Source organism: Meleagris gallopavo, chromosome 31, assembly GCF_905368555.1.
Source record: "Meleagris gallopavo chromosome 31, MGAL_WU_HG_1.1, whole genome shotgun sequence".
NCBI lineage: Eukaryota > Metazoa > Chordata > Aves > Galliformes > Phasianidae > Meleagris > Meleagris gallopavo.
The window spans coordinates 932376-945297 of record NC_139434.1 but is presented as its reverse complement, the minus strand read 5'-3'; the positions used below and the strand labels follow the sequence as shown (position 1 = coordinate 945297).

Here is a 12922-nt window from a genome sequence, read left to right as displayed (position 1 = left end):
TGCTGGTGTTCCCTAGATCGACCCGGCGTTCAGGACACCTCGCTGGTGGAATCCATCCAGGACCGCCTCTCGGACATCCTGCAGACCTACATCCGCTGCAGGCACCCCCCGCCCGGCAGCCGCCTGCTGTACGCCAAGATGATCCAGAAGCTGGCCGACCTGCGCAGCCTCAACGAGGAGCACTCCAAGCAGTACCGCTGCCTCTCCTTCCAGCCCGAGCACAGCATGCAGCTCACGCCGTTGGTGCTCGAGGTCTTCGGCAACGAGATCTCCTGATTCCAGCCGTGGGTTTGAGCACCCGCATATAAAGGGATAAGTCAGCCTTGGCCCTGAGAGGAGAGCTGTGACCCTGGGAGGAGGTTGTACATAGTTTGGTTTCACACTACTGCAGGTCCTGCTTTGTTTTCTTAGCCACGGCGGCCGAGGTTTGCTCGCTGCAGACCCAGATCTGTGCATTTCCCCCCCTCCATGAGTGTTTTTTTCACTCATCTGCAAGAGCTGACTTATCCCTTTATGGATGTTTTGAGGCTGGGCTGCCTTGAACCACTTCCTTCTGACCATAAACTGGGGCTGCTCGGAAGGAGATCATTTTGCAGATTCATGGCACTGGGGAACCATCGATGGCATCTGTTGAATTTGAGGGACCCCTACGCTCACCCCCAGTTTGGGAAATGTGATGCTGATGGAATTGCACACCCCAGATCCACGCAGGAAAATGCTGAGGCTGCTCCTCAGAGCCCCACAGACAGTGGTGAGAGGTTGGAGAAGGGAACCACAGCCAGGAACAGCCAGCCGGGCTGTGATGTGTGTTCCCAGCACTACTGCCACCCTGTGTCCCACATCAGCCCCACTGCTGACAGCATCCTGTGCAGGTGTTGTCTGTTGTCGTGTTAACGAGGCCAGGCGGAGCTAATCGGGCACGCTGAAGTTTCCTGTGCAATGCTGGAGCTCTGGAGGGTGCCCCATCCCCGCTGACCCCACTGAAGCCACCTCTGCAGGGTGGTGGTCCTTCAGGAGGGGTCAATGGGAGCAGCACCGCCACGAGGACGGATTTGGGACCATGAAATGCAGAGGAGCAGCGGGAGCTGAGTGCCTTGGTGGGACCCCCAGGTCACGGTTCCCTACATGGACAGCGGGGGGTGGGGACCCTGCAGGCAGCCGGACCTGGGGACAGTGCCTGGGGATGGGCGTTGCGCGGGGGCACACGGGGCAGCGGGGCTCCATCGCCGTGCAAATAAACGTGGCCTGGGAGCAGCACCGGCTGCGCTGTGGGGCTGTGTCCGTCTGTCCGGCTCTGTGTGGAGCTGCTGGAAGTGTCCGTATGTCCCTCCGTGTCCGTCTGTCAGGGTTTGTGGCTGGGTGGGGCTGCTCTAGGTGTCCTCCTGTCTGTTCATGCTGTTCCGTGTCCGCATGTCCCTCTGTCCCCATGTGTACGTGTCCCCACGGATCGCTGTGTCACACCGTGTCTTCCCACCTCCCCTCCCCGCAGCCCCACGTCACCGCTCCCTTCCCACGTACCCCCCCTCCCATGTCCCCACGTCACCGCCCCTCCGTGTGTCCAAAACTCCGCGCTCTGCGCACGCGCGGGCGAGTCAGGGCGGAGCGGAGCCGCACATGCGTAGTACGGAAGGGCGGGGCGGGCTGAGCCGACTCACGTGCAAATCAGAAGGGCGGGGCGGGGCCGTCGGGCGAGGCATGCGCCGTCAAAAGGCGGGGTTGGGGGCTGTGCAGCGCATGCGCAGTGTCACGGAGGCGGAACCGTGCATGCGCAGTGTCGCGGATGCGGAGCCGCACACGCGCACTGATGCGCGGCGCTCTGCGCGCCGTTCCCCTCATGGCCGCCGCCGTCACCGGGAGCGGGGCCGGGTCCAAGCGGGCCCGAACGGACCCGGTTCCGCGCATCGGCACCCACGATGGCACCTTCCACTGCGACGAGGCGCTGGCTTGCTTCCTGCTGCGCCTGCTGCCGCGCTACCGGGTACGGCCGCGGCCTGCTCGGGCCACTCTGCACCCGGGCCTGGTCCCACTCTCCGAGTCCCGCCCTTCCTCAGGGCCGCCCGTGGGTCCCTCGGCCCTGCTGGGGCCTGCAGTGCCACTGAAGAATCTCCCTGGGGTCTCCAGGCCCACGTTTTCAGGTCCCCCATCCTTAATTGGGGCCACAGTGGAGTCCTCAGCCTCCTTTTGGGGTCCTCAGTCTGCGCTGGGGGCCGCTCCTGCCCTCATTTCCCTTATAATGTCTCCGGTCTCACCCACTGACCGTTTTCGTATCCCTGGCTCCCTGCTGGAGTTCCCAGTCTCACTTAGGGCCCACCCTGCAGTCCCCTGGCCTTGTCAGAATTCTTGGTCCCACCTGGAGGACGCTTTCAGGTCCCCAGTCCCCATACTGGACTACCCAGCTCCTTGTTGGGGTACTCAATCCCACGTGGTGCCTGCCCTTATGTCCCCAGTTCCCCCTTGAGGTCCCTGGTCTCCCCCGTCCCACTCTGGGCCCTCCCAGCCTCACCCCATGCCTCAGCAGGACGCAGAGGTGGTGCGGACCCGGGACCCCCAGCGCCTGGCCCAGTGCGATGTGGTGGTGGATGTGGGGGGTGAATACGACCCCGAGAGGCACCGCTACGACCATCACCAGAGGTGAGGCACTCCACCACATTGGGGTCACCACATAAGGGAGCCCCCCCAAGGGCTGACCCTGCGACCCCACAGGTCTTTCACCCAGTCCATGCGGAGCCTCCAGCCCAGCAAGCCCTGGACCACCAAACTGAGCAGCGCTGGCTTGGTTTATTGCCACTTTGGCTCCCAAATCCTTGCTGGGCTTCTGGGGCAGCCAGAGGACAGCCCCGTTGTGACTGCACTCTACGATAAGGTATGGGGGATTTGTGACCCACCAGCATGATTTTCCCTTGAGGAAACCACCCCATAAGAGGGGTTGGGTTCCAGGTGTTCTGACCCCACTCTGTCCCCAAGCTCTATGAGAACTTCGTGGAGGAGATCGACGCCATTGACAACGGCATCGCACAGACGGACGGGGAGCCCCGCTACGCCCTCACCACCAACCTCAGCGCCCGCGTGGGGCACCTGAACCCCCGCTGGAACGACCCCGACCAAGACACTGAGGTGGGGACACGTGGGAAAGGGGGAACGCAGAGCTGCGTTCTTTGGGGTCACTGCTGATCTTCTGCTGTGTCCCCAGGCTGGGTTTAAGCGGGCAATGGAGCTGGTGGGCAGTGAGTTCATGGACAGGCTCGACTATTATCACCGTGCCTGGCTGCCTGCGCGGGCGCTCGTGGAGGACGCCATCCGGCGCCGCTTTGAGGTGCTCCCTATGCTTTTTGGAGAGGGGTTTAAAGGGTGGGTGGAACCCTGGGGCAAGGGGAGGCCAGGTCCCCTTGATATTAACCTCCCCACACAGCTCAGGGCACAGCTGTGCACCCCGTTTCTCTCTCTGCACCCTTTTAGCCACATGCACTCCCCTATATGCACCCCTGTTACACCACACACTGTCACGTTGCCGTGCTCCACCACCACTCTCCGTGCACCCTCAACAGATGGTGGTGCATCCCCACAACGCAGGGTCTCATTTGGAGGGGGGACTGTGCTATTCAGATGGAAAAATGTACATGAAGGGGGGAGAAACTGAGGCGCAGGGCAGGACCCCATGTGCCACCACGCAGCCACATCATGTTCCCTCTCCAGGTGGACACAAGCGGGGTGATGCTGGAGCTCCCGCAGGGCGGCTGCCCCTGGAAGGAGCACCTCTTCAGCCTGGAGAAGGAGCTGGCGTTGCCCAACCCGCTCCAGCTGGTGCTTTTCCCCGACCGCAGCGGGCAGTGGCGGGTGCAGAGCGTCCCGGTGGGGCCACGCAGCTTCGAGAGCCGGTGAGCCCCGTCCCCAGCGCATCCCCTGCCAGGAGGGGACAGGAATCTCACCCCCTGCCCCTTTTCCCACCACTGCAGCCTTCCTCTCCCCGAGCCGTGGCGGGGTGTTCGTGACGAGGCGCTGTCTCAGCTCACCAGCATCCCCGGCTGTGTCTTCGTGCACTCCAGCGGCTTCATCGGAGGCAACCGTACACGGGAGGGGGCTTTGGAGATGGCCCGGAGGACACTGGCACTGCAAGGGGTGGGAGCACAAAGCGGATAGTTCCCCACCCCCGCAGAGGCCATCCCCAATGAGTTGCCAGTGCTGGGACTTCCCATGGACTGTTGTTGGGAATGGCTGATGCCATTCCCGCTTGGCACGGTCACAGCAGGACACCAAAACAGCTGTGCTATGAGCTGCCACTGGTCCCAGTTACAGCGTTGGACTTGTCCAAGAGCACAGAGCAGACCAAGAGGGTTTTAGGATTCAGTGCTCTGAAGCTTGGCCCGTTATGCATTGGCTGCCAACACCAGTAAAAACCAGTGCATTCCCAATACATCTGCTGGTCACGTAGTGGAAGCTGCTTTGGAGGTGTCTGTGGGGCACAGGAGGGCACGTGGGGTTCCAAAAGGTCACATGCTGGGGTGCAGAAGCAGGTGCAGCCTCCCCATCCCCATTCCCCCCATCCCAGCTGCCCCTGAGAGGGGAACGTCACCAGCCCAGCTGTCCTGGGGAGGACGTGGACCCCCCCTCGCTCCCCGCCTCCCGCCGCAGCTGCGGGGCGATGCAGGCAGCCTGGCTGTTCCTGCTGGCTCTGGGGCTACCCTGCTGCTCCCGAGGCTGCCGCTGCCCTTTGGGGGGTCCCCAGGGCCTTCCCCCCACTGCTGGCGGCCACAACGAGACCCTGGCAGGGAGCGGGCAGCCACGGGTGCCAGATGTGGCCATGCTGGTGGCTGTGGGCGGGTGGCTCGGTGCTGTCCTGGCCTACGTGGGACGCTACGTGAGGAGGAGCCGCGCCGATACCCACCTGCACCTCGAGTACCTGCGGGCACTGCCCTGCCGGAGGCCGAGCTCTGGGGAGGAGGAGACCCTCAGCACCATCCTGTGACACCATGGGCAGAAGTTCCCAGCAGCAGATCCAAACTGGGGATCCCCACGGGTGAAGCATCCTTAAACGTCTCTGGTGTGAGTTCATACCGTGTTGTTTACCCCATGTCCTCGTGGCTCTCCCAGCACGGGGGGCTGCTGCTGCCATCTTTTCCGTGGGGTGGAGGGGCAGTTTCCCTGCCTCATTTTGGGGTTTGGTTTTCAGGAGGGTTATGTGGGTCCTGGGGGTGGTGTTGGCAGTGCAGGCTGAGCAGGGCCCTCCCTTTCTCCACTGCAGAGCGATTACAGCGTAATCCCAGGGATTAACCACGTGTAATCCTGGGGTTTAAGCACTGCCCCCCTCAGCCTCCCCCTAATCCCACTCTGGCCCATCTGCTCACGTGGGCCAGGACGGGGCTGCAGCAGCACTCATCAAATGGACTGAGAGGGAAAGGTCTGTGCTGTGCTGGGTCTTGCTGAGCTGCAGCGCTTCTGGTGGTTCCTTGCGCCCTCAAGGTGAAGCCCAAAGGCTGCATTTAGGGCCAAGGAGCCCTCGCAGCCCCTTCGTCCCTCAGTGCAGCCACTTAACCACAGAGCAAACCCCCCACACACCTGGGGGCTCCCCAAGTGTTTGTTTACTGCACGCAAACGTTGTGGCAGGAGCCTTAAATCTGTTTTCGTTTAGGCACAGAATGGCTCTTTCCTGCAGGTGCACTCCAAACTATGACCTGACATCACAGAGCCCCAGAAGCAAACCCGAGTGGCTTTGAGAACGCATCCCCCAAAGAACTTCCAGGGAAAGTTCCCTTGTTTCCCTGCATGAGGACAGAGCGAAGAGCAGAGCAAGGCGTGGGGAGAGAGTCACCTTTAATCTGCACGGCGCTCACCTGCTGAACCCCACATTCCACAGAATGAGCGCACGGAGCTGTGCAGAACCCGGGGGAGCACAGGAAGGGACCGCAGCCCTGCGGTGTCCTGGGGAAGAGGGAACTGCAAACAGACCCCAAACACTCTGAGCTGCTGTCAGAGCTCCGAGAAGAGCGGCTGCTCCCGCACGCTGCTGCTGGCCGTCACCACGGCGGGGCTGCGGCCGGGGCTGCTGTAGGGCACACGGGAGCTCAGGAAGAAGAAGGGGATGTGGCTGATGGTCCCCGTGGACCAGCACTGGAGAGGACAAAGGAGCAAAGATCAGCACAGGGCACCGCCGTCCCAAAGAGCAGTGGGTCACCATCGCCTTCCCTGCTCTCTCTGCACCACGGGGCAATTTGACCCGCTGCATTCCACACCGTGATGCGGCAAAGAGCTCTGAGAGCCGAAGCTGCACTCACCACGGTCAGCAGCGCTCCCTTCTCGAAGCAGGGGTGGAAGGCGATGAGCTGCGGTTCCGCGCTCTGCTCCCCCCGCAGGAATCCGCTGGAAGGGAAAGGAGAGCTGCAGTGAGAGGCGACGCAGCGCTGCGGGGTTAAGTGGGATCTCTGCTGCACCGCCAGAGAGAACCACAAAGGGTTGTCAGGATAACAGACAACGCGTCCAAAACGTGACCACTTTGGGGGTAAAATGGTACTGCAGCACTGCCTGAAGCAGCGGCGTGGGATGGCAGCAGCACAGCATCTTTCCCACTGCATCCCGAGGGCGGACGGCGCCCAACCAACCCCAAACCACCACGAGGAGCCCCGAAGCCATCCGCTACGCACCAAGGCAGGAGCTCAAACACGGGGCTGTTGCGGATACGGAACACGGCCACCACGGTTTGTGTCCCCACAGCGCTGGGATCTCCTGCAGAGGGAAGGAAGCAGCCGTGAGCCGTGCTGGATGTGAGGGGCAGCGATGTGGGGAGTGCAGCCACCTCTGCCTGCAGCGCTCCCTTCCCTTCCAAACGGGATCCCCCACAGGACGGGGGCTTTTCCCTCCCCATTTCCTCCCCAGCAGCTTTATAAGCAGGACAAAACCAAGCGGCTGAGCTCAGGTCCGACACAGCGTCCCCAACACTGCACCTCGGGGCTGTGAAAGCTGTGCTGTCTCTGCAGCCAGGAGGGCCTCAATGGCTCAATTATCCCAAAGCTGCTCCTCAAGTGGGGCTGGGGGGGGGCTCAAGGTGCAATGTGGGTGCTGTGGGAACGCAGAGAGCTGGCGGTGGGGCTGGGAGAGGTGATTCTGTCTGGCAGTGAGGAGGGTACAGTGCTCTATCCTCAGGGGATAACCAGGAGCACTGCACCGTGGGGATGCGGGGGGACGCTTTGTGCAGGGAGGCAAAGTCACAGTGAGGAAGAGTGGAGAGAAGGCGGGCGCTGCCTCCCCAACCCCCGAGGAGTTTCCCTGCAGGAAGGGCAGATTCGGAGCAAAGCCGGCAGGGAGCAGCGCTGCAGCACAGCTCTGACCTCGGATGATCACAGCCAGCCGCTCCCCGGTGGGGTCCCACACCATGGACTGCACAGCTCCGCCGATCCTGGAGCACAGCACAGCACAGTGAGCCCAGGGCCGGGGGGACACAGAGCCCCTCCACCTCCCAGCATCTCTCCGTGGGGCAGCATGCAGTCAGACCCACCTCTCCTCCCCATAGGGCGTCTCGAAGGTGGTCTCCGACAGATCTGCCACGATCGAAGCTGTTTTCGAACCTCCCACCTGCCCCTGCATGTCCCCTGAAATGAAGTCCCAGAGAGCACGCTCACTTCTGCTTCCCTGCTCTGTGCAGGTTGTCTTATTGCCCTAAATCTGTTCTTCTGCTCCCAAAATGATGCAGAATTTCTGCCTCTTTGAGCTGTGGAGCCTCCTGCTGTCCCAGCAGCATTTGCGGTGTTTGGGGTGGTGCACAGGGAAGGGTTTCCCTCGACAGAAGCGAGCACCCACTGCCTCCATGCAAAACAGCCGCGTGAGCTGAGCAGCTGTGCTGTGAAAATCTCCCTGCAAAGCTCCAAGCTGAAGGAGTGACACAAGGGGGGAAATACGGACACCCAACTGTTTTGAGGGCCCCCACAGATCTCCTCCTTCCACTCCTTTCCCTGCTGTCCCGGCTTTGCTACATCACAGCAGGTTGGAAGCTCTCCCTGATGGAGATGGACACAGAGCCTCTCTTGGCCACAACCACCCATAGCTGAAAGCAAAACGACGGCTGGGGGAGCAAATGGGATCTTTGGGGGGTACTCACCCCTGTACTCAGAGAAGGACAAGGAATAGATGACAGATTCCCCCAGCACTGTGAAGAGCAGCCGGCTGCCATCAGGGCTCCAACACCCCGTCTGTGAGGCACAGGGGGATGTCAGAACCCCCACGTGGTAGGAAATGCCCCTTCCCACTGCGCCCGCCCCACCTGGCAGCGCCCTTTGATCGTGGGCCACTTCTCACACGTCCACATCTGAGCTTCCCACACTCTGTAAGAGAGAGAGAATGACGTGAAAGGGATAAACTGCCCCAAACCTGCCCCAATTCAGCTCCTCTGAGAGGAGCCCGAGGCTTTGCACCTGACTTTAGCCCCATATCTGACACGGGGAGAAGGGGAGCAGTGAGGACATAAAGCAGCCAGGTCTGCTTTGACGGCAGGCAAATGAAACAGTAATAGAGTTGAGAGTGAACAAGAGGAGAAAGGAGCAGGGCCAGGAGCTCACTTGAACACTGCTGAAGGAGTGGCTGCCAGGACCTTGCTGCCGTCAGGGGACCACGCCAAGAAGGTGACCCCACCGCCCCCGAACCACTGCAGCTGGACGCAGTTCTCAGTGGACACATCCCACACCTGGAGGGGCACAGAGGGATGGGGGGATCGCAGCGCTCCCACCATCAGCCAGAGCCCAGACGTGGCACACTGCTGGGCGCTGACGCTTTCAGATCTCAGTCCTCCAAATTCAGGACCGTCCTTTGAGGAATTGCTGTCCCCCGTGGTCACACAGCCTCTTGAGTGTCCCAGCGGTGGGGTAACGGCCCCAGACCCCCAAACATCGCCCCACACTCACCAGCATGGCCGTGTCCACAGGTGAGGCCGAGAGCAGCAGCTTCCCGCTGGGTGCCCACGCCAGGCTGGTGACAGGGCTGTGCCCAGGGTAGGACAGCACCTGAGCGCAGCCAGATGAGGGTCTGCGGGGACAGAAGCCAGAGCTGATGGGGGATGGGAGGGACACCAAGGCCTGGCGATGCACCACACTGTTCTGTACCCCCAGCCGGACGGACACCAGCCTGAATTTAACCTGAAGCCCAGAGAAATGGGATGGACAGCCCTCGCTGTGAGGTGTGGGCTCAGGGGCACGAGTGTAGGGCTGTCACCGTGTGGGAACGTCACCCCAGGGGAACGTTACCTGGTGGAGAGGGACGTGGGGTCCAGGTGCCACACGAGGACGCAGCTCTGACAGGCGACGGCCAGGATGGAGGCACACAGCGGCTTCCAGGCGACGGCGGCCACGTTCCTCTGCAGACGATGCTTCAGCGACGGGATGGTGGCACTGCGGGGAGGAGGGAGCGTGACGGGAGGCCGAGTGGGATCAGTGGGGTCACAACAGGGGACATCCCCGGGGACCTCTCCCCAGCCCTGACTGTGGTGGGTGCCTAAAGCCTACGGGGAGGGGGACCCACCGTGAGCTGTGCCCTTAGAGGGGGACAGAGGGGACCCAAGCAGGTGACACCGGCGCTGCTGGAGCACACCTTGCGTGATTCAGTGCCCACAGCCCGGGGGGAGATCTGGCACTTGTTGGCTTGAAATCCCAACTGGGGGAGAGCGGCTCAGCGGGGCAGTGCTGTTTGGGCCGCAGCATGAGCCGGGAGAGTCTTCTCTTAAGGAGGGCTTTATATGCCTGCCGAGACCCGCCGGGGGAGCAGGGAGACCTAGAGGAGAAATGAGGCTGAAGGGCGAGAGAAAGCCTGGCTGGGGGCTGGGGGTGTGAGGAAGGGTCCTAACACAGCTCTGGGAGAAGCTCTGGGGGCAGGGAGCAGCGAGAGCACAGTGGGGCAGGGGTGAGGGAGGGTGCTGGGCATGTGCTCGGGGTGAGTTTGGGATGGTGGGTTTGGAAGCTGCCCCCCTCCTCACCTGCTCGAGTTGTAGACCCGCACGGAGTCGTCCAGCAGAGCCACGGCGAATTTGCTGGTGTGTGGATGCCAGGCGAAGGCACGGACGCTGCAGCCAGCCCTGCAGGAGGGAGGGGGCACAGGGAGCAACCCGGACCCACATCTGCCACCCCCAATTCCAACTCCCAAAGCCACCACCAAAATAAATCTCAGCTTTCACTGCTCAGCAAGGTGGTATCCCCTGCTAACTTCCCTCTTCCTGGCAGTTTCTCACAGGCTGCTCAACAAACAGTCACTGCTCACCGCTTAACCAAGCCCTGGTTAGGTTTAATGCTGTTCCTCCTACGTGCACAACACAGCACCAGGGTACCAAGCAGCCCCAGGCAATAGGAAATTATTCCCCTCAGCATCTCTGTGCTGGGGAGGCTGAGCACAGAAGAGAGGGGTGATGCCATCCTTTCCCTCTGCTCCATGGCACCATTCTGCAGGTGTGGATATACCAGAGGACGGGGTGATGCACACACACGTGCACGGATGGGGTCTCACAGCACACAGCACTCACCAGTCGACCGCCTGGGAGAAGGCAGCAATCATATCCTCACTGGTCAGCTGCAGGGGAAGGGACAGACGTGGGGAAGTCAGTGCTGAGCGGGCAGAAAGTCCCTTCCCCCTCCGCATCCCTTTGCTGTCCCAGCGCCCTTTCAGCGCCGTTTCTCCTCCCATCGCAGAAGGGAACTCGCAGTGTTTTGAAACCCACCGAGAGGTGTGGGAGGAGGGAGCCGTGCAGGGAGGAGAGCCATCGGCACGCGGTCAGAACGCAGCTCAGGGCCGTCTTCGCCCACTGCAGCCCTGCAGAGAGCACAGAACATCAGCACTGCTCCCAGCAGGAGGGGATCCCCGGGAATGGGGCAGCACGGAGCGGTGATGTGGAGCTGCAGGGACCCCCGGGCCCCACTCACCCTCCTCCTCGGCGCTGACGATCTCCTTCAGCAGCCCACACAGCCCCCCGTCCCGCCTGCAGCAAAAGTAAATCAGTGTGGATGCGGGGACCCCACGCCTTCCCCGTGTCCCCACAAGGTCCCCCCTTTCCCCCACTGCAGGCCCAGCACTGAGACCACTGCACTGAGCTCCCCCTTATATCCTAACCCCCCACTCTCAAAAAAGCCCTCAGAGCAGAACCACAAAGTCCCGGATGGGGCCGTGGCTGCAGCAGGGGAGGCGAGGAGGCTGCAGAAATTTGTGTGGACCTCGGTGGGGTCCTGAAGGTGCAGCAAAGCCCACGCAGACCCAGCAGATGCAGAGCAGTAACAAACGGGGCTCCGCAGGGCTCAGCACCATCACTGTTATGGGGTGGGGGGCACTCACCAGGCACACAGGACCCTCTTCCACAGGGCCTCGCGGTGGTGCAGGAAGGGCTGAGCCCCCGATTCGGGGCGGCCGGGACCCTTCAGACCATCCTCAGGCAGAGTGAGAGTGGGCAGCGCTGCCAGCTGGGGGGTGGTGGGGGGGGGGGGTTACAGTGTGGGATGGGTTTGCTTGGAGCACGGGGGACGAACTGCTTTCTTGTGGGGGAAAAGTGCGGGGTTGAGGGGAGCCCGTAGAGAACTTTGGGGGAAGGGCACCGTTTTAGGGGAAAAGGGGTGGGGGGGGGGGTGGTCTCAACCTTTTGAGGAAGGCTGGGGGGTCCCAAACACACTTTGGAGGGGGGAGGGGCAGAAGTGGGTGATCCCGAGCCCGCTTTTGAGGGGAAGTGAGGGTGGTCCCCAGCATAACCATAGGGGGAAAAAAAGGGGCAGAAACGGGGGCACAAATCCGCTTTCGGGGGTCCGAGGACCCCCAGCACCACCACCCCCTGGGGGAAGGGTTGGGGGTCCCGAGCCCCCGCCGGGGGTCCGCGGTGTTGGAGGGGGTGGGGTGGGGGGTTTCCTCACCAGGCTCTGGAAGTCGAGCGGCAGCGGCTCCCCCCGCCGCCCGCATTGCAGAACGTTGTTAAACTCACAGAGGGTGACGGCGCCCGGGGGAGGAGGAGGGGGAAACAGCGCCAGGGAGCACATGGCGAACCGGCACCGGCGGCACCGCCAACCGCGGGCGCCGTTCAACCGCCGACGGAGCCCCGCGAGGGCCAAACCGCGCCGCGTTCCGCCCAGTGTGCGTGTGTATGTGTGGGGGAGGGGGGGGAGGCGTTAAAGGGCCGCGGTTCTGTGTGAGCAGCGCTCGGGCAGCACAGAAGGTCTCCCAACCCTTCCCCCTCTTCCCTCTCCCAGTTCTGTGTCAGTTCTCTCCTGGTACAAAGGTGCAATGGGAAATCGGGGGCTGTCGCGCTGTAACGGGAGCTGATCGTTTGGTGGGCCCACGGCCGGGGAGCGTTGCCCCTTTAAGAGACGCGGTGCGTCCTCTCGGGGGCGGGAATAAGGCGCGTGGCGCTGTTGGTGCGCGGGTTTCGCTCCGTCCGCGTCTCTCTGTTCTGGGTCCCGTGGGTGCCCTTATGGGAAGCCCCGTTCTGTTGGGGTCCCATCAGTATCTCCATCCCCACGTGTCGGGGTCCCATGGGTGCCCCACATGGGAATTTTCCTCTACTGGGGTCCCCGAGGTCCCACATCCCGCTCTATTGGGGTCCCATGGGTGCCCATGCTCCTGTACGGGGGTCGCACGGATACCTGCATCCCTGTGCCTTGGGGTTGCGTGGGTTCCCCTATGGGAATCCCCCTGCATTAGGGTCCCCTGGGTGCCATATGGAAATACCTCTCTATTGGGGTCCCCTGGGTTCCCACACCCCTCTCCCCCCCATCCCATCCCCTCCATTTGGATCTCCCCCAGCCCCTCTTCCTGGGCTCTCATCTCCCTCCTTCCTCCCCTACCCCCCGCCCCAATCCCATTTTAGGTTCGCTTTTATGACATTTATCTCCGTGTTTTCCTTCAGCGGCCGCAGGAGTTATTTTAATTTTTTCAGGATATTAAATAAACGCTCTGGCGGGGGGGGGGGGGGAGCTGCGGT

The 12922-nt window shown here is 62.3% G+C and overlaps 3 protein-coding genes across 9 annotated transcripts in view; 2 read left to right on the top strand and 1 right to left on the bottom strand.

Moving 5' to 3' along the window:
* VDR (vitamin D receptor) overlaps positions 1-1262 on the top strand; it is a 31691-nt gene extending 30429 nt beyond the window's left edge. For all 3 annotated transcript variants that reach the window (XM_010726813.4, XM_085212337.1, XM_010726811.4), the window contains one exon: positions 17-1262. In XM_010726813.4, coding sequence (XP_010725115.1) covers positions 17-276 — 260 coding nt within the window. In that variant the 3' untranslated portion in view covers positions 277-1262. The remainder of the gene's footprint in view (positions 1-16) is intronic.
* A 490-nt stretch (positions 1263-1752) lies between these two features.
* MYG1 (MYG1 exonuclease) lies at positions 1753-4413 on the top strand. Of its 2 annotated transcripts, none has more exons than XM_019611069.2 (7): positions 1753-1978; positions 2516-2631; positions 2704-2863; positions 2965-3114; positions 3191-3313; positions 3694-3875; positions 3954-4413. In XM_019611069.2, the coding sequence occupies exons 1-7, from the start codon at positions 1781-1783 to the stop codon at positions 4135-4137; spliced, it is 1113 nt and encodes a 370-aa protein (XP_019466614.2). In that variant the 5' UTR covers positions 1753-1780; the 3' UTR covers positions 4138-4413. The 2 variants fall into 2 exon arrangements, with proteins under 2 accessions (XP_019466614.2, XP_019466615.2); XM_019611070.2 differs by having other exon boundaries at positions 1754-1978; positions 2519-2631.
* Positions 4414-5701: 1288 nt separating this feature from the next.
* Positions 5702-12083, bottom strand: AAAS (aladin WD repeat nucleoporin). Of its 4 annotated transcripts, XM_010726809.4 has the most exons (17): positions 11859-12079; positions 11293-11417; positions 10887-10942; positions 10685-10776; positions 10490-10536; positions 9950-10048; positions 9568-9747; positions 9225-9368; positions 8886-9006; positions 8544-8668; positions 8249-8309; positions 8087-8177; positions 7487-7580; positions 7320-7387; positions 6636-6717; positions 6270-6354; positions 5702-6105 (listed from the first exon to the last, which is right to left on the bottom strand). In XM_010726809.4, the coding sequence occupies exons 1-17, from the start codon at positions 11979-11981 to the stop codon at positions 5965-5967; spliced, it is 1734 nt and encodes a 577-aa protein (XP_010725111.3). In that variant the 5' UTR covers positions 11982-12079; the 3' UTR covers positions 5702-5964. The 4 variants fall into 4 exon arrangements, 3 of the variants coding, with proteins under 3 accessions (XP_010725111.3, XP_085068443.1, XP_085068442.1); XM_085212316.1 differs by lacking the exon at positions 9568-9747 and having other exon boundaries at positions 5772-6105; positions 11859-12077; XR_014880258.1 differs by lacking the exon at positions 5702-6105 and having other exon boundaries at positions 6290-6354; positions 8886-9116; positions 11859-12083.
* Between the last annotated feature and the right edge of the window lie 839 nt (positions 12084-12922).